The sequence below is a fragment of the Heterodontus francisci genome, unplaced genomic scaffold, assembly GCF_036365525.1.
Source record: "Heterodontus francisci isolate sHetFra1 unplaced genomic scaffold, sHetFra1.hap1 HAP1_SCAFFOLD_255, whole genome shotgun sequence".
Lineage (NCBI taxonomy): Eukaryota > Metazoa > Chordata > Chondrichthyes > Heterodontiformes > Heterodontidae > Heterodontus > Heterodontus francisci.
The window spans coordinates 2,219,580-2,238,161 of NW_027142012.1; the positions used below are offsets into that span (position 1 = coordinate 2,219,580).

The 18,582-nt window shown below is 46.9% G+C and overlaps 1 protein-coding gene across 1 annotated transcript; it reads right to left on the minus strand.

Moving 5' to 3' along the window:
• Positions 1-2,164: 2,164 nt before the first annotated feature.
• LOC137366213 (histone H2A-like) lies at positions 2,165-18,226 on the minus strand. The gene is made up of 3 exons (XM_068028197.1): positions 17,861-18,226; positions 7,124-7,217; positions 2,165-2,295 (listed from the first exon to the last, which is right to left on the minus strand). Exons 1-3 carry the CDS (start codon positions 18,224-18,226, stop codon positions 2,165-2,167), a joined length of 591 nt encoding a protein of 196 aa, XP_067884298.1.
• Positions 18,227-18,582: the final 356 nt, after the last annotated feature.

Here is an 18,582-nt window from a genome sequence, read left to right on the forward strand (position 1 = left end):
TCCACAGCACATGTAACTCCCTCAAAGTACTCCAATAAATTGGTTAAACATGATTTCCCTTTCACAAAACCATGTTGACTCTGCCTGGTTACCTTAATGTTTTCTAAATGCCCTGCTATAACATCTTCAGTAATCGCTCCTAACATTTTCCCGAAGACAGATGTTAAGCTAACCGGCCTGTCGTTTCCTGCTTTCTGTCTCCCTCCCTTTTTGAATAAATGAATTACATTCGCTACTTTCCAATCTAACAGAACCTTCCCGAAGCGAGGGAATTTTGGAAAATTAAAACCAGCGCATCAACTATCTCACTAGCCACTTCAGGACCTGGCGACTTGTCAGCCCGCAGCTCCAACAATTTGTTTAGTACCACTTCCCTGGTGATTGTAATTTTCTTGAGTTCCTCCCTCCCTTCCATTTCCTGACTTACAGCTAATACTGGGATGTTATTTGTGTCCTCAATAGTGAAGACCAATCCAAAGTATCTGTTCAATTCATCTGCCATCTCTTAATTATCCATTATTAATTCCCCAGACACACTTTCCATAGGACAAACACTCACTTTGTGAACTCTTTTCTTTTTAAAATATCTATCCAAACTCTTACTAGTTGTCTTTATATTTCTTGCTAGCTTTCTCTCGTACTCTAATTTTACCTTCCTTATCAATCTTTTAGTAATTCTTTGCTGTTTTTTTTATATTCTGTCCAATCTTCTGACCTGCCTCCCACCTTTGCACAATTATAGGCTTTTTCTTTAAGTTTGATAGTATCTTTAACTGTTTTCATTAAACATGGATGGTGAGTCCCACCTTTGGAATTTTTCTTTCTCGTTGAAATGTATCTATTCTGTGTATTCTGAGATTTTCCTTAAATGTCTGCCACTGCATCTCTATTGACTTATCCCTTAAGCTAATTTGCCAGTTCACTTTAGCTAGCTCTGCTTTCATGCCCTTATAATTGCCCTTATTTAAGTTTAAAATACTAGTCTGGGACCCACTCTTCTCTCCCTCAAACTGAATGTAAAATTCAAACATATTATGATCGCTACTACCTAGGGGCACCTGAACTATGAGGTCATTAATTAATCCTATCTCATTGCACAATGCCAGGTCTAGTATAGCCTGCTCTCAGGTTGGCTCCAGAACTTATTTTTCCAAGAAATTATCCCAAAAAAATTCTGTGGACTCCTCATCTAGGCTACCTCTGCCCATCAGAATTTTCCAGACTATATGGATATCAAAATCCACCATAATTATTGCTGTACCTTTCTGACAAGCTGCCATTATTTCTTTTTTTATACCCCATTCTGCAGTGTGGTTAATGTTAGGTGGCCTGTACACCACTCCCACAAGTGACTTCTTGCCTGTATTATTTCTCATCTCAACTCAAACTGCTTCTGCATCGTGATCTCCTGAACTTAGGTCATCCCTCTCTATTGCGCTAATACCATCATTAATTAACAGAGTTACCCCACCACCTTTTCCAAGCTTCCTGTCCTTCCTAAATGCCATGTAACCTCCAATATTCACATCCCAATCGATGTCGCCCTGCAGCCAGATCTCTGTAATGACTATCAGATCGTACTTATTTATTCTATTTGTGCTCTCAGTTCATCTGTTTTGTTTCGAATGCTCCATGCATTCAGATACAGAGCATTTAGTTTTGTCCTTTTATTATTTTTGTAACCTCTAGCCTTATCTGTTGATTTACTCTTAGATTTGTCTGCTCTGTCCCTTCCTGTCACAGTCTGTTTATCATTTCCCATATTTATACCTTTCTCTCTTGCCTTGTCTCTCCTCCTTGATTCACCATATCTTCCCAAATTTGATCCCTTGCCCCCACTATTCAGTTTAAAACCGTCTCTACTTCCCTCGTTATGTGGCTCGCTAGAACACCGGCACCAGCACGGTTCAGGTGTAGACCGTCCCAACGGTACAGCCACCACTTTCCCCAGTACTGGTGCCAATGTCCCACGAACCAGAACCCACTACTACCACACCAGTCTTTGAGCCACGCATTAATTTCTCTAATCTTATTTGTCCTATGCCAATTTGCACATGGCTCAGGTAATAATCCAGAGATGATTAACTTTGAGGTTCTGCTACTTAATTTGCTGCCTAGTTCCTCATACTGACTTTGCAGAACCTCTAACCTTGTCCTGCCTATGTCAATGGTACCGACATGGACCACAACGACTGGATCCTCCCCCTCCCATTGTCTGTTTCTCCCCAGCCCTGAGCAGACGTCCTGAATCCTGGCACCGGCAGGCAACACAGCCGTCTGGACTCTTGCTCTTTGCTGCAGAGAACAGAGTCAATCCACCTGACTATACTGTCCCCGACAACCACTACATTCCTTTTTTCTCACTCTTTGAGCCGCAAACTTTTTTTTTATTTCCAAAATATACTATATTCATAAAAATCTGTAAAAATTACAGTGCCAAACAGTTTCCAAACAGCACCAAAAAATACAAACATTGCAAGGGAGATCAGTTTCCTTCAATACTGTCATGAGTTTCTTCCCAACCCTTCCGTTTCACAATTGTCATGTCAATTGCAGTTTTACATTTACAGCAATTGAGAATATTAACGATACAGTTCGAGGGGTTTCCCATGGATCCAGCCCCTCAGTCCAGCTTGGTGGGGGAACCTTACACTGTGGTCTTTCCCCATTGAGCCTTTGCTGCGGCTGCCCCAAGCTTTAGTGCGTCGCTCAGCACGTAGTCCTGGACCTTGGAATGTGCCAGTCTGCAACATTCGGTGGTGGACAACTCTTTGCGCTGGAAGACCAGCAAGTTTCGGGCAGACCAAAGGGCGTCTTTCACCGAATTGATAGTCCTCCAGCAGCAGTTGATGTTTGTCTCGGTGTGCGTCCCTGGGAACAGCCCGGAGAGCACAGACTCCTGTGTTACAGAGCTGCTTGGGATGAACCTTGAAAAAAACCACTGTATCTCTTTCCACACCTGCTTTGCAAAGGCACATTCCAGGAGGAGGTGGGCGACCGTCTCTTCCCCACCACAGCCAACGCGGGGGCACGGTGCGGAGGGGGCGAGACTTCGGGTGTGCATGAAGGATCTGACGGGGAGGGCCCTTCTCACCACCAGCCAAGCTACGTCTTGGTGCTTGTTTGAAAGTTCTGGTGATGAGGCATTCCGCCAAATGACTTTGACGGTCTGCTCGGGGAACCATCCGACATGATCCACCGTTTGCTTTTCCCGTCGGGCCTTGAGGACATTCCGTGCAGACCACTGCCTGATGGACCGGTGGTCAAAGGTGTTTTCGCGTAGAAACTGCTCCACGAAGGATAGGTGGTACGGCACCGCCCAACTGCATGGAGCGTTCCGCGGCAATGTGACCAGGCCCATCCTTCGCAACACCGGGGACAGATAGAACCTCAGCACGTAGTGACACTTGGAGTTTGCGTACTGGGGATCTACACACAGCTTGATGCAGCCGCACACGAAGGTGGTCATCAGGATGAGGGCCACGTTGGGTACATTTTTCCCGCCCTTGTCCAGAGATTTGAACATCGTGTCCCTCCGGACCCGGTCCATTTTAGATCCCCAGACGAAGCGGAAAATGGCTCGGGTGACTGCCACGGCGCAGGAGTGGGGTATGGGCCAGACCTGCGCCACGTAGAGCAACAACGTGAGCGCCTCGCTCCCGATGACCAGGTTCTTACCCACAATGGAGAGAGATCGCGGCCCCCACATGCCCAACTTTTGTCGAACCTTGGCTACTCGCTCCTCCCATGTTTTGGTGCACGCCCCGGCCCTTCCGAACCATATCCCCAGCACCTTCCAGTAGTCTGACCTGACGGTGAAGGGGACAAAGGATCGGTCAGCCCAGTTGCCAAAGAACATGGCCTCGCTCTTGCCGTGGTTAACTTTGGCTCCCGAGGCCAGTTCGAACTGGTCGCAGATGCTCATCAGTCTGCGCACGGACAGCGGATCCGAGCAGAAAACGGCGACGTCATCCATGTACAGGGAGGTTTTGACCTGAGTGCCTCCGCTGCCTGGGATTGTCACCCCTCTTATGCTCGCATCCTTCCTAATATACTCAGCAAATGGTTCAATACAGCAAACAAACAAGACCGGGGACAGAGGGCAGCCCTGTCTGACTCCAGATTTGATCGGGAAACTTTCAGATTCCCACCCATTGATTGAGACTGCGCTACTGATGTTTGTGCAGAGCAGTTGGATCCAATTGCAGATTCCCTCCCCAAACCCCATTTTGGAAAGCACGTCCATCATGTCGGTGTGCGATATCCTGTCAAAAGCCTTCTCCTGGTCCAGGCTGATGAGGCAGGTGTCCACCCTCCTGTCCCGTACGTAGGCGATCGTATCCCTGAGTAGCGCGAGCCTATCAGAGATCTTCCTGCCGGGTACAGTACAGGTCTGATCGGGGTGAATCACCAACTCCAGAGCAGACTTGACTCGACTGGCTATGACTTTGGACAGAATCTTGTAATCAACATTAAGCAGTGAGATGGGCCGTCAATTTCTGATTTCTGCCCTCTCCCCCTTCTGCTTGTAACTGAGGGTGATGATGCCTTTTCTCATGGATTCTGACATGCTGCCGGCCAGGAGCATACTCTCGTATACTTCCAGCAGGTCCGGGCCGACCCAGTCCCACAGGGCAGAGTACAACTCGACCGGTAAGCCGTCGCTCCCGGGAGTTTTACTCGTCTCGAAAGACTCGACGGCCTTTGTCAGCTCGTCCAGAGTTAGCGGCTTGTCCAGTCTCTCCCTCTTGCTGTCATCTAAGACCTCTGTGATAGATGACAGGAAGGACTGGGAGGCTCTGCTGTCTGTGGGCTTCGCGTCATACAGCCCAGCATAAAAGTATTTGCTGATCCTTAGTCTGTCGGACTGCGAAGACGTTACCGAGCCATCTTCTTCCTTCAGGCTGCTGATAACAGAGCTCTCTCTGTGTACCTTATGGAAGAAGTAACGCGAGCACGTCTCATCCTGCTCGATGGAGCGGACTCTGGACCGGAAGATGATCTTGGAGGCCTCCTTGGCAAAGAACGAGGCCTGCTGGCTCTTCACCTCTTGGAGGTCCTCCTTGACCTCGACCCCCATTGACTGCAACCGGAGTAGATTTTGCATAATTTTCTGGAGTCGGGGCACTTCCCTCTGTCTCTCTCTCGCCTTCTGAACATCTTTGTGGATGAAGAACCTCTTGATGTTCTCCTTAATCGCTTCCCACCAGTGAACTGGAGACTCAAGAGGGGTTTCACGGTCCTCCAACCATTGTAATCCCTTTTGAGTTCCTCAACGTTCTCTGGGGTCAGCAGTGTCGCATTGAGCTTCCACGTCCCTCTACCAACCCGCTGGTCGTCCTGTAAGTGACAGTCGGCCAGTAAGAGGCAGTGGTCGGAGAAGAACACCGGCTTGACGTCGGTGGATCCGACCGTGACAGCACGGGACACAAACAGGAAGTCAATCCTGGAACGGGCAGACCCGTCCGATCTTGACCATGTGTATCTGCGCTGCGCTCCGTCTGCAGGTTTGCTGAAGACGTCGTGCAGTTTGGCATCCTTAACTGTTTCTATTAGGAATCTGGACGTAGCGTCCAGTTTGCTGTCGTCACTGCCGGATCGTCCAGCCGCATCGATGATGCAGTTGAAGTCACCGCCTAGGATGACCGGCCTGGACGTCGCCAGCAGCAGTGGGAGCTGCTGGAAGACGGTCAGCCGCTCGCTGCGTTGCACCGGGGCGTACACGTTGATCAACCGGAGCGGAGCGTTGTTGTACATCACGTCTGCGACGAGGAGGCGGCCGCCCACCAACTCCTTAACTTCGGAGATGGTGAAGTTACCTCCCCGCAGCAGAATACCCAGGCCGGAGGAACGGCAGTCATTACCCCCCGACCAGATCGATGGCCCGTGGGACCACCATCGCGACCACTGCCTGTAGGTGCTGAGGTGTGGTATTCCACACTCCTGCAGAAACAGTAGGTCAGCTTTGACCTTGGCAAGGTAATCCAAGTTTGAAACACATCGCGTAGTAGATTTAATGCTACGCACATTAATGGAAGCAATTCTTACACCCATTTTTTACTAAAAATTAGTTGTTGCTTCCCATACCATTTGTCCTTGCTAGTCCCAGTCCTTCCCCTTCGGGATGTTCCTGCATACCCATCTTGTGCGCAAGCAGTTTCACGTTGGTTGGGCTCAGAAACCCCTCCTGATTTTTCATGCAGGGTTTGTGCCGCTCGGGTGACATCGGGGGGGTCTTGTAGGCAGAGAGGATTGGGTTGTCCTCAGCTGCTTCCATCTGTTCCTCCTCGAAAACATCACAGCTCCCGGTCTCCAGGAGCTCAGGTGCGCCAGACGTGTCTTTGCTCCCGGTGTCCCGGAGCTGAGATGCGTTGGCCACGTCGTTACGTGTGGGGCATTGGGGTTGGGCCACGCCGGGCCCATCACAGCTTCCAGTGCCCGGGGGCTGGGATGCTCTATCATCCATCTCGGAGTTCTGCCGCCTCTTTTGAAGGGGCTGTCGTTCCAGCATTTCCCCGTCCAGTGAAGAGGAGTTGTTGCAGTCTGATTCAGAAGAGAGCATCCTCTTGCCACTGGTTTGGGTGGTGGTTTTGGGATGTTTTTTCTTTGTGGTTTTCCTCTGGACCACTTGCGACTGAGCTGTTTGTCCATCTGCTGCCTCCTCCTCCATTGATTCTGTCTGTGGAGGAGGGGTTTCCGGGCGCTGGGTAGGTGCTGGGTCGTTGGTTTCAGCCGCCTCCCCTTCCTTCTCAGGTTGAAGTTCCTCACTGCGGAGAAGGTTGCTGGTCTCCTTTCGAACAGCGGACGCCTTCGTCGAACCTTCGCCCGGCCATTCCTTGGACATTGCCGCCTGAGCATAGCTGAGACAACGTTTGGGGCAGGTCTTGTAGAGATGGCCTGCCGCACCGCACAAGTTGCAACACTTAGTCTGCTTACAGTCCTTGGTCCGATGGCCTTCCTCCTTGCAGTTCTTGCAAACAACCGTGCTGCAGTTGGCTGCCATGTGACCAGATTTGCCACAGGTGCGGCAAACTCTGGGCTGCCCAGCGTAGACCAAGAAGCCTCGACTTCCCCCGATAGCGAAGCTGGAGGGAGGGTGGATGATGGCTCCACTGGGATCTACCTTCAAGGTCACCTTGACCTGCCGCTTGCTGGTCAACTACCTGCTTGCCGGTGATGTCACAGCTTCCCAGATCCTCACCAAACAGCTCCTTCCACTGCACCGAAGCAAGAACCAAATCCTGGAAACTCACCCCAGCGGCTCTCTGTTTCCCTGCTCTCACTCTCCATTGTGATGTCACTCCTTGATTTTTTTACCCCTGCTCCGCTCCTGCCGTGCTCCCCTCTCTCTCTGTCTCTGAGTCGGTGCTTTTGACACACTTGTTAACTCTCTGTTCCGTTGTGCTCTTCTGGCTCTGGTCCAAAATCTGACTCTGGTGGGATTTGAATCTACAACCTTTGAATGCCTTCTTTATCATTATTTAGAAGTCCAACACGCTATCTATTGCGCCACAGAGCCGCACATATTTTGAATGACATCATCAAGGCCTTTGATCTTGTCAGCAGAGACTGACTCTTCAAACTGCGATGGAAACTCGGCTGCCCTCCTGAACTCTTGGGCATCATCTCTTCTTTCCACGAGAACATGCACAGTTCCATCAGTTACAATGGAGCAATATCAGACACTTTCAAGATCAGCAGTGGGGTAAAGCAGGGCTGCGCGCTGGCGCCAACTCTCTTAGGAACAGAGGAACATAGGAGTAGGCCATTCAGCCCATCGAGCCTGATGATCATGGCTGATCATCTACCTCTATCTGCCCCTTTCCCGTGCTATCCCCATATCCCTTGATGTCATGAGTATCAAGATTTCTAACAATTTCTGTCTTGAACATGCTCAATGATTGAACTGCCACAGCTCTCTGGGGTAGAAAATTCCAATGATTCACCACCGTCTGAGTGTAGAAATTCAACCCTATCTCAGTTTTAAATGGCCTACTCCTTATTCTGAGACTTGGTCCCCTGGTTTTAGACTCACCAACCAGGGCAAACATCCTATCTACATCCACACTGTCACACCCTGGAAGAATTTTATCAGTTTCAATGAGATCACCTCTCATTCTTCGAAACTTTAAGGAATACAGCCCCAGTTTCAGTCCCACCATCCCAGGGATGAGTCTGGTGACCCTCTGTTTCACTCCCTCTATGGCAAGTATATCCTTCCTTAGATGAGGAGACCAAACTATACACAATACTCCAGCGCGGTTTCACCAAGGCTCTATACAATTGCAACAAGACATCTTTACTCCCGTACTCAAGACCCCTCGTGTGAAGGCCAACATACCATTTGCCTTCCAAATTGATTGCTGCACCTGCACAAGAGCTTTTAGTGTCTCATGAACAAGGACACCCAGGTCCCTTTGGACATCAACACTTCCCAACCTCTCACGATTTAAGAAATACTCTGTCTTTCTGTTTATTCCACCAAAGTGGAAGTGGAGGGGTTTCCGGTATCGAGGCTTCTTGGTCTACGCTGGGCAGCCCAGAGTTTGCCGCACCTGTGGCAAATCTGGTCACATGGCAGCCAACTGCACTTATTCACACTTATTCACATTATATTCCATCTGCCATGTTCTTTCCCATTCACTTAGCCTCTCCAGGTTCCCTGGAAGCCTCTCTGCATCCTTCTCACAGCTCATACTTCACCGAGCTTTGTTTCATCTGCAAACTTGGAAATATTACATTTAATCCCTACATCCAAATCATTTATTTCGGTTGTTAACAGCTGTGGCTCCAACACTGATCCTTGCAGTACCCCAATAGTAACAGCCTGCCATCCTGAGGAGGACCCGTTATTCCTGCTCTCTGTTTTCGGTCTGTTAACCAATTCTCAATCCACACCAGTATATTATCCCCAATCCTATGTGCTCTAATTTTGTTTACTCACCTCCTGTGTGGGACATTACCAAAGCATCCACTGGTTCTCCTTTATCTGTTCCACAGGGAACATCCTCAAAAAGCTCAACGGGTTTTTTCAAGCCTGTTTTCCTTTTCATAAATCTATGTTGACTCTGCCCAATCATATCATTATTTTCTAACTGTCTAGTTATCACATCCTTTATAATTGGTGTATTCTTCTCCATGCTGCTATTGTACACTTTCAGTGACTCAGATGGGGGTGTTCACCTATATATCAAAGCTGACGACAAGCTGTTCATCTTGGCAAGACTCCACTTGGATGTAGAGATTTGGACGTAGAGACTCCAATTTCTATCAACATTGACCAGCTCACTTTGGAGGTTGTCAACAGCTTCACATACCTTGGATCAACAATCACCAGCAATCTGTCCCTTGATGCTGAAATCAGCACCAGGATTGCCAATGCTGTAGCTGTGATGTCAAAGTTGAGAAGACGGGTGTGAACCGACAGCAAACTGACCGAAAATACAAAGCTCCACGTGTACCAGGCTTGTGTTCTCAGCACCCTCCTTTATAGTGGAGAAGCATCAACAACTTATACAAGCCAAGAAAAGCAGCTGAACAACTTCCACCTCCACTTCCTCAGACGGAGATTGGGCATCTCCTGGCAGGACAGAGTGCCGAATGCGGAAGTACACCAGCGTGCAGGGATCCGCAGCATGTTTGCCCTCTTGAGTCAGAGGCGGCTCTGTTGACTGGGCCAAATGAATGACAGTCACATTGCCAAATACATGCTCTGTGGTGAGCTTGCTATAAGCACAAGACCAACAGGTCAGGGAAAAAATCAAGTCATTTGGAGAGGTTTGAGTTAATGAAGGAGAGTGGGCATGGATGTATAAATGGAAGTTCATGCTTGATGAATCTAACTGTATTTTTTGATAAACTATCTGAGAAAGTTGATGAAGGGAATGCAGTGGATGTTGTTTATATGGATTTTACAAAATCATTTTATAAAGTACCACATAAAAGGGTGGTTAACAAAATTGAGGTTCATGGATTAGGAGGGTCAGTGTCCATTTGGATAGCAAATTGGTTTAAGGACAGAAAACAGCGAGTCATATGAAATGGTTCTTGGTCAGACCGGAGGATAGTCGACAGTGGTGTTCCCCAAGGGTCAGTGCTAGAACCATTGTTTTTTTTTGCTACAGATTAATGACTTGGATCTTGGAATATCGAGTAGAATCTCAAAATATGCCGATGACACCAAACTTGGAGGAGTGGCAAACAGTGAGGATGACATGAACTGCCTGAAACAGGATAGTTATCGGCTAGTAGGATGGGCAGACAGGTGGCAGATGGAATTTAATAGTGACAAGTGTGAGGTGATGCATTTTAGCAGAAGAAATAGGGAGAGGCAATATATACTCAATGCTACAGTTCTGAAGAGTGTGCTGGAATAGAGGGACCTGGAGTACATGTCCATCATTCTTTGAAGTTGGCAAGACATATTGCGAGAGTGGTTAGCAAAGCATGTGGGATCTTGGGCTTTATAAATAGAGACATTGAGTACAAAAGCAGGGTTGTTATGCTGAACTCTGGTTCGGCCCCAATTGGAGTGTTGCATCCAGATCTGCTCACCAATCTTTAGAAAGGAAGTGCGGATTATTGAGAGGATGCAGAGGAGATTTACCAGAATAGTTCCAGGGATGGAGGGTTTTAGTTTCAAGGTTAGGTTAGAAAAACAGGGTTTTTTCTGCCTGTATCAAAGGAGATTGAGGGGAGAATGGATAGAGGTGTCGAAGGCTATGACAGTTTTAGATAAGTTGGCAAGGAAAAATTGTTCCCATTACCTATTGGTACAAGGACTAGGGGATTCAGATTGAAGGTTTTGGACAAGAGACGCAGGGGGAATGTGCGGAAGAGCTTTTTTACACAGTGATTGGTAATGATCTGTAACTCGCTGCCCCCGAGGGCGGAGGAAGTGGAGACAATCGTTGGTTACAAAAGGAATTTCGATGGGCATTTGAAGGAAATAAATTTACAGGGCTAGGGGGATCGAGCAGACGAGTGGGACTGACTGGATCGCTCCATGGAGAGCTGGCCTGTACTCGATGGGGCGAATGGCCTCCTTCTAGACCACAAATGACCCAATGACTCGATGAGTCTATGTCACTCTCAGAATCAAGACAACAGAGTGACAGATTTAACACAACATTATAACATATGTTTGGTTTGACAAATTCAATAATAACTCGTCTCCACTCCTAGTATTTCTAAATCCCACACATTCTCTATAATGTGAACAATTATTTCCTGTTGTGTCTCTCTCACATTTGTAAACTTCACTATATTGGTGTGAGGTGACATCTACTGGCGGGAAGCAAGAACTGCAATCAAGCAATCAATACAGCACTGATATAGGCCCTTTGGCCCACTGAGTCTGCACTGACCATCAACCACCCATTTATACTAATCCTATGTTAACCCAGAATTCACTACCACATCCCCACATTTCTCCTATCACCTACCCTGGGGCCAATTTACAACAGTCAATTTATCTATCAACCCACAAGTCTTTCATTGTGGGAGGAAACCAGAGTACCTTGTGGAAGCCCACATAAACAACTTGCAAACTCCACACAGGCAGTATACAGAACTGAATCGGGGTCATTGAAGTTGTGAAGCTGCAGTGCTCACCACTGCACCACCCTTAGAATGTGGATAGAGTAAAAAGTGAGATTGGATGGACAGAAGCAGTCTGAAAAGATGGCTCAAACAAAAGGTGAAAACCCTGAAATGTTAACTCTGTTTCTCTCTCCACAGATGCTGTCAGAGGTGCTGAGTATTTCCAGCACTTACTGTTTTTATTTCAGCTTTGTAGGATATTGTTTTGATCTGAAAAAAATGCATGATCGGCTGTGGGTGCCAGTGAAATTCCACAGGAGCGAATAAAAACCATGCCAACGGTGGCTCGTTGGTCTAGGGGTATAATTCTTGCTTTGGGTATATAAGTGATTAATATGTGAGAGGTCCTGGGTTCAAATCTCAGATGAGTCTTTCTCTGTTGCCATTTTTAGTTTAAGGTCATCGATTGTTTTCAGCCTTCCAGAAAGCGGAATTGATTTCCAAACTGAGCCTGCTTGAGGACCGGGGAACTGGATTCAAAGAGCTTGTCGACAAAATTGAAATGAACAAAATATACAGATTGTCAAGTGGGAATATCAGGTTGCAACATTAACTAAAGGCCTGCTCGGGTCAGCAAATGAAACTCGACCCAAGCCTGACAGCACCACATCCGACCTGGTCCGAGTCCTTTCATTTTTTTCCCGTGCCCGAACTGACCACCAGAATGTTCAGTTAAACTTGCTTCCGTTTTTCACTTTTTAAGCTTGTGCAGGTAAGGCAACAAAAACTGTAACTGGACTTGAAAGGTTGTTTAAATGTACATTAAGATTAGAGCTAAGTACCGGAGGTGATGAGCTGAAGATTGTTACCATAGAAGTTAGTGATTGTGAGGTCACTAGTTAAAGAGAAAGTCATGGAGTTGTGCCCAGACAGGTTGTGCCACACTGTATTGATTAAAATATTGCCCGAAGGCTAGAAAATATCATTATACATTCCCTAGACTCCTGCTTTACAGGTTGAAATACTTTCTGCAAGTTTATCCAGAGAGCAGGTGAGATGCAGAGACCAGGAAGGTCTTGAGTGATTAATTATTATAAAATATACATTCTTATATTAAAGAGATTGTGCTCTACCTTCGATGGAATCGCTCACTGCAGACTAGTGCGGTGTGTTTCCCGCCTTGACGTCCTGGCTGTCACTGGATCTTGAGACCAGGCCTCTGTATTACTGGTCCAGTAATCTTTGAAATTTCTCCCTTGATCTAATATTTTAATCTGGTAAGTCAGATTTTACAAAAAAAAATTAAATGATTTAAGACTGCTTCATGTTCAGCAGTGCCAAATGAATAAAGAAAGTCAAATATATTCAAAATTATATATCAACTATTAAATACTAATGCCCAGCTTTGAATACAAAAAATGCCTCTAATTGTGTTCTGGTCTGGAATGGAATTCTTCAGTGTTTCTGTTTAGCTTGGATTGACTCATCGATTTTCTTGTTTTTCACTTTGTCGATGCCTTTGAATAATTGTGGATCCTGCTTCAGGGAGTCTTCTTTCACCAGGTAGTTCTGACCTCTGATGATGTTGATGGTAATCAGCTTCAATTTGCAGATAGTTTTGGAAGTGAGCAGATTTCCTTTGCTTGAGTTTACAACATGGAACTTAGTCTGACGTGTGGACCCATGGGAGGATTTGAAAGCTGCCCTTGCATTGGAGCATACAGTTGCATCCATCCAAACAGAGGTACAATAGAAGTGACATATTCAGTTCAGTCTGTCGATCATGGGGCTTTCAATCTCAGGGTTGTGAGTTTGAGCGCCATTTAGTTTTTCCATTTTTTAGGCTTCATTAGCAGAGAGTACAAGGAGTGTTTGAAATGAAATTCAACAACAGTATGAGAAACGCTCTCTTTCATTCGGGACTCTTAACTCTCTGCAGCATCTCGCTGTGAAAGATTGAACTTTATCTCATTTCTTTTTCAGCTGGGGGTCAGTGCAGCTCAGTGGGACTTCTAGCTGTCTCCCACCTCACAATCCATCAGTGCTGAGAAAGCAATGGGAAATATTACGCATGGCTGAGTAAGCAGAGGACACCGATTTAAGGTGAATGGGAAAAGAACCAAAGGCAACATGAGGAAAAACCTTTTTTATGCAGCAAATGGTTAAGATCTGATATGTACTGCCTGAGAGTGTGACGGAGGAAGATTCAACCATAGCTTTCAAAAGGATATATGATAATTATCTGAAGGGAAAAAAAATTCAGGTTTTCATGGAATACATGAGGATGTGGCATGAGCTGAGTTGCTTGTGCAGAGAGGCAGCACAAGCACGATGAGCTGAATCCCTCCTTTTGTGCTGTAAGTATTCTGTGATCTATGATTCTATGCAAAGTGAAACCAACATTCACATATGAGAAACTGACAGGTACAGTGTAAACCCCACACTAACAAACCAGCAAATGCCAGGGACAGATTAAAACAACAGGCCGAGACAAGAAACTGACAGATACTGTGTGAAACCCAAAAATAACTTATCAGGATTTGGCAGTTAATGTGTGAAAACCTCTCTTCAATATCCATCCTGCAAGGTACAAAGAAAATTAGGTACAAACCCAGGCTCATACTTCGAAGACTGAGAGATAAAGAGCAAAACACAGACTCACCTACAAGAGGCTGACAAGTACAGAGAATAAAACAGAGGGGGTGCAGATTAAAAACACATGCATGTAACGGATACTGATAGGGATAGAATCAAACCCTTTCTCACACATGACACGAAAATTGGTGGTGTCGTAAATAGTGAGGAGGAAAGCCTTAGATTACAGGCCAATATAGATCGTCCGAGGCAGAGAATATAAGAGCAGGGAGGTTATGACGGAGCTGTATAAAATGCTAGTTAGGCCACAGCTGGAGTACTGTGTACTGTTCTGGGCACCACACTATAGGAAGGATGTGATTGCACTGGAGAGGGTGCAGAAGAGAGTCACCAGGATGTTCCCTGGGCTGGAGCATTTCAGCTATGAAGAGAGACTGAAAAGGCAAGCGTTGTTTTCCTTAGAGCAGAGAAGGCTGAGGGGAGATAAGATTGAGGTTTACAAAATTATGAGGGGCATTGATGGGTTAGATAGGAAGAAACGTTTTACCTTAGCGGAGAGGTCAATAACCAGGTGGCATAGATTTAAGGTTAGGGGCAGGAGGTTTAGATGGGATTTGAGGAAAAAAATTTTACCCAGAGGGTGGTTGGAATCTGGAACGCACTCCCTGAAGAGGTGGTAGAGGCCGGAACCCTCACAACATTTAAGAAGTATTTAGATGAGCACTTGAAATGCTATAGCATACAAGGCTATGGGCTAAATACTGGAAAATGGGATTAGAATAGTTAGGTGCTTGATGGCCAGCACAGACACAATGGGCTGAAGGGCCTGTTTCTGTGCTGTATAACTCTATGACTCTATATCAGAAACTGATAGATCTGGACAAAAGCTGATGTTCACATACAAGTTGTTGAAAGATATGTGGTGAAACTCACTTTTTTTTAATTTCCAAAATATACTTTATTCATAAAAATCTGTAAAAATTACATTCCCAAACAGTTTAAAACAGCATCAAGTCAAAAAATACAAACAGTGCAAAGGTGATCAGTTACCTTCTGTACAATCATGAGTTGCCTCACAACCCTTCCATTTCATTGTCATGCCATATACATTTTTACATTTACAGCACACAAAATTTCTCCGATACAGTTCGAGGGACTTCCCATGGATCCAGCCCCTCAGTTCAGCTTGGTGGGGGGACCTTACACTGTGGTCTTTCCCCATTGAGCCTTTGCTGCGGCTGCCCCAAGCTTTAGTGCGTCCCTCAGCACGTAGTCCTGGACCTTGGAATGTGCCAGTCTGCAACATTCGGTGGTGGACAACTCTTTTCGCTGGAAGACCAGCAAGTTTCGGGCAGACCAAAGGGCGTCTTTCACCGAAATGATAGTCCTCCAGCAGCAGTTGATGTTTGTCTCGGTGTGCGTCCCTGGGAATAGCCCGTAGAGCACAGACTCCTGTGTTACCGAGCTGCTTGGGATGAACATCGACAAAAACCACTGCATCTCTTTCCACAAAGTTAACTCACATAGCAATAGCAGAAACAGTCAGAAACCAAAAACTGAAACATACAGAGTAAAAACCCACATTCTCACACCAGAAATTCACGGCTACAAAGTGAAGCTGACTCTCTCCTCCCAGGCACTGACAGGTGCAAAAGAAAACACGCACTAACATACCAGGAAATGAAATGTAGGAAATAAAACCTGATTATCATGTCAGAGATTGGCATTAATGACAGTTGTGGTACCCAGAATGCTCTGCGCTCCAGAATTTGCCTTGTCTCTGATAAGGAGCAGGCGCGGTAGTGGCTGAGCTCCATCTGCAGCTGGAGCAGAATATTCACAAAGTGCAGGGAGACCGCGCCCGTAGCCGGTCCACCCAGCTGGAGCAGGGCGTCAAGGCCACAATAGGATGGAACAATCCCGTTTGTGTCCCTGCGGGTGGCGGTGAAGCTTTTCCCTGTGAGGCTTCCCGAAACTGCCCTCCAGCGAGGTCAACTGGTCAGAGAGCGTCTGAAATGGATAGGAATTGGGGATTGGGCAGGGAGCGTCTCTAAATGAATAAGATTTGGGGACTGGGCAAGGAGCGTCTGAAAATGGATAAGAATTGGGGATTTAGCAGGGAGCGTTTTTTTATCCGTTCGGGGGATGTGGGCGTCGCTGGCTCGATCTCAGCAACAGTAATGTGTCCAGTTCTGGGCACCAGGTTTCAGAAAGGACATCAAAGCTTTTGAGACAGTTCGGAGGAGATTTACGAGAATGATACCAGAGATGAGGGGTTTCAGTTCTCTGGACAGGGTGGTGAAGCTGGGATTGTTGGCCAAAAATGTCAAGGGGAGGTGAGGAGAGATCTTTTTACCCAGTAACTGATTCGGATTTGGAATGAATTGTCTGACAGGGTGGTGAAAACAGATTCAAATTATAACTTTCATAAAGGAATTGGACAAATATTTCAAAGTGAATTTCTCCAGGACTATGGGGAAATAGGCAGGGGGTTGGACTAATTGCATCATTTTTTTCACAGATTCAGCACAGGCACAAAAGACCGATTGGCCTCCTTCTGTGCTGTATGACAGTCAGGGCAAGTCTGTATAAGAAGGAGAAATGGAGACAGGTCAGGGAGAGCACATCACCAAAACTGGGAGATACTACATTGGACAGGGAGGGTCGGAGGGGGAGAGAGCACGTACATACAGTCAGAATCAGCACCTTCAGGGGAGGAGAGAGAGGGGAACCAGTGAGTGTAGAACTGAACCCAGCCAGAGTCAACCTGCTGAAACACCAGTGAGTTCACACTGGGGAGAGATCATTCACCTTCTCCGTGTGTGGGAAGGGGTTCACTCAGTCATCCAACCTCACTGAACATCAAGTTGTTCACACTGATCAGAGACCTTTTCAATGTCCTGACTGTGAGAAGAGCTTTAAAAGCAGTAATGATCTGCTGAAACACCAACACACTCACTCTGGGGAGAGGCCGTTCCCCTGCCATGTGTGTGGGAAGGGATTCACTCAGTCATTCAATCTGCTGCAACATCAGCACGTTCACATGTAACTGCAGGGGTTGGATTCTGCTGTTGCTGCTGCTATTCATCACTTTCAGAGACAAAGTTCGGTCTTACTTTATAACCAGTGTAGTCCAGAGCAAAAGCGTCTTCTTAATGTTGAGATAAACGGGAGAAGAAACCGGGAAGTGGCGGCGAGGATGGGGGAGGTGCTGCACCATCACTTTAATGGTGCACCCTCCCTCCCCCGGGGTCCTCGCTGCACGTCCGCCAGGCCTGTTGGCTCTGATTGGGGTCCTGAGAGCCCCTGAGACTCGGTGCAGCTGAGGCTGCGCTCATCCCCGCTCAGCTCTGTTGTGATATTTAAAATACGAAAGGCCTGTTGTACTGAGAGCTGATCTGGTATTTAGAAAGCAGCATTACTGGGGGCTCATTGCAGCTCAGCACAATCTCACCCGCGCTCCTGGGAATTGTTGATTCTACACCCTGTAGTTCAGTTCTGCAATTAACTAGAGGGGGAGATGTGTGAGCAGAAAAACAGAGCAAATTAAAAAACACAGCTGGACAGATGTGAAACATGTCAATCCACTGTTACAATAACTCAATCACTGACTCCTTCCTGACAGTAATCAGCCCTTTCACAGAGACTGTGGGTGGCTCTGAAAAGAGACTTTGGTTTATTAGATGTCATTTCGGCCGCTTTACTTTTTCTGGGAGCTCTGAGCGCTGGTTTTCTTGGGCAGCAGCAAGGCCTGGATATTGGGCAGCACCCCGCCCTGAGCGATGGTCACGGCTCCCAGCAGCTTGATGAGCTCCTCGTTGTTGCGGACGGCCAGCTGCAGGTGTCTGGGGATGATGCGGGTCTTCGTGTTGTCCCGGGCCACGTTACCGGCCAGCTCGAGGATTTCAGCGGTCAGATACTCGAGCACAGCAGCCAGATAGACCGGGGCTCCGGCACCCACACGCTCAGCATAGTTGCCCTTTCTCAGGAGCCTTTGATCATAGTCCACCAGGAACTGCAGTCCAGCCCGGGAGGAGCGAGACTTGGCCTTGGACCGAGCTTTCCTGCCAGTCTTTCCTCTTCCAGACATTTCCACAATCTCACAAATACTTTCACAAAGAATGGATAATTTCTCAGCTTTTGTCATAAGCCTGAAGCAGTTAGGATGGCTGAGTGGCCTCAGGGGCTGTGTTCAAGGCGTAGTGTTTTCTGGAGACGTGTGTTCAAATCCCACTTGTGTCAAGTTGTGTTTTGACTGAACTGGAGGGATTTGGGAGCAGCGGTGAAGGGAGAATATGGAAGAATATTGACAAGGAAAATGAAAATGGACCCAAAGATGTTTCTTCAATACATTAGAGTAAGAGGCAACTAAAGAAAGAGGAGTGCACTGAAAAGACCAAAAAATCACAGTGATTTTTGACATCTTGCCAGGATTGAGTGGCGCGT

Coding starts and splice junctions, on each gene's coding strand:
- LOC137366213 (XM_068028197.1), bottom strand. CDS start 18,226: ATGTCTGGAAGAGGAAAGACTGGCAGGAAAGCTCGGTCCAAGGCCAAG. Junction 7,218..17,860: donor TGCTGCCCAAGAAAACCAGC/GCTCAGAGCTCC, acceptor GCTTCGGTGCAG/TGGAAGGAGCTGTTTGGTGA. Junction 2,296..7,123: donor AGGTCAAGGTGACCTTGAAG/GTAGATCCCAGT, acceptor TGTTCTCTGCAG/CAAAGAGCAAGAGTCCAGAC.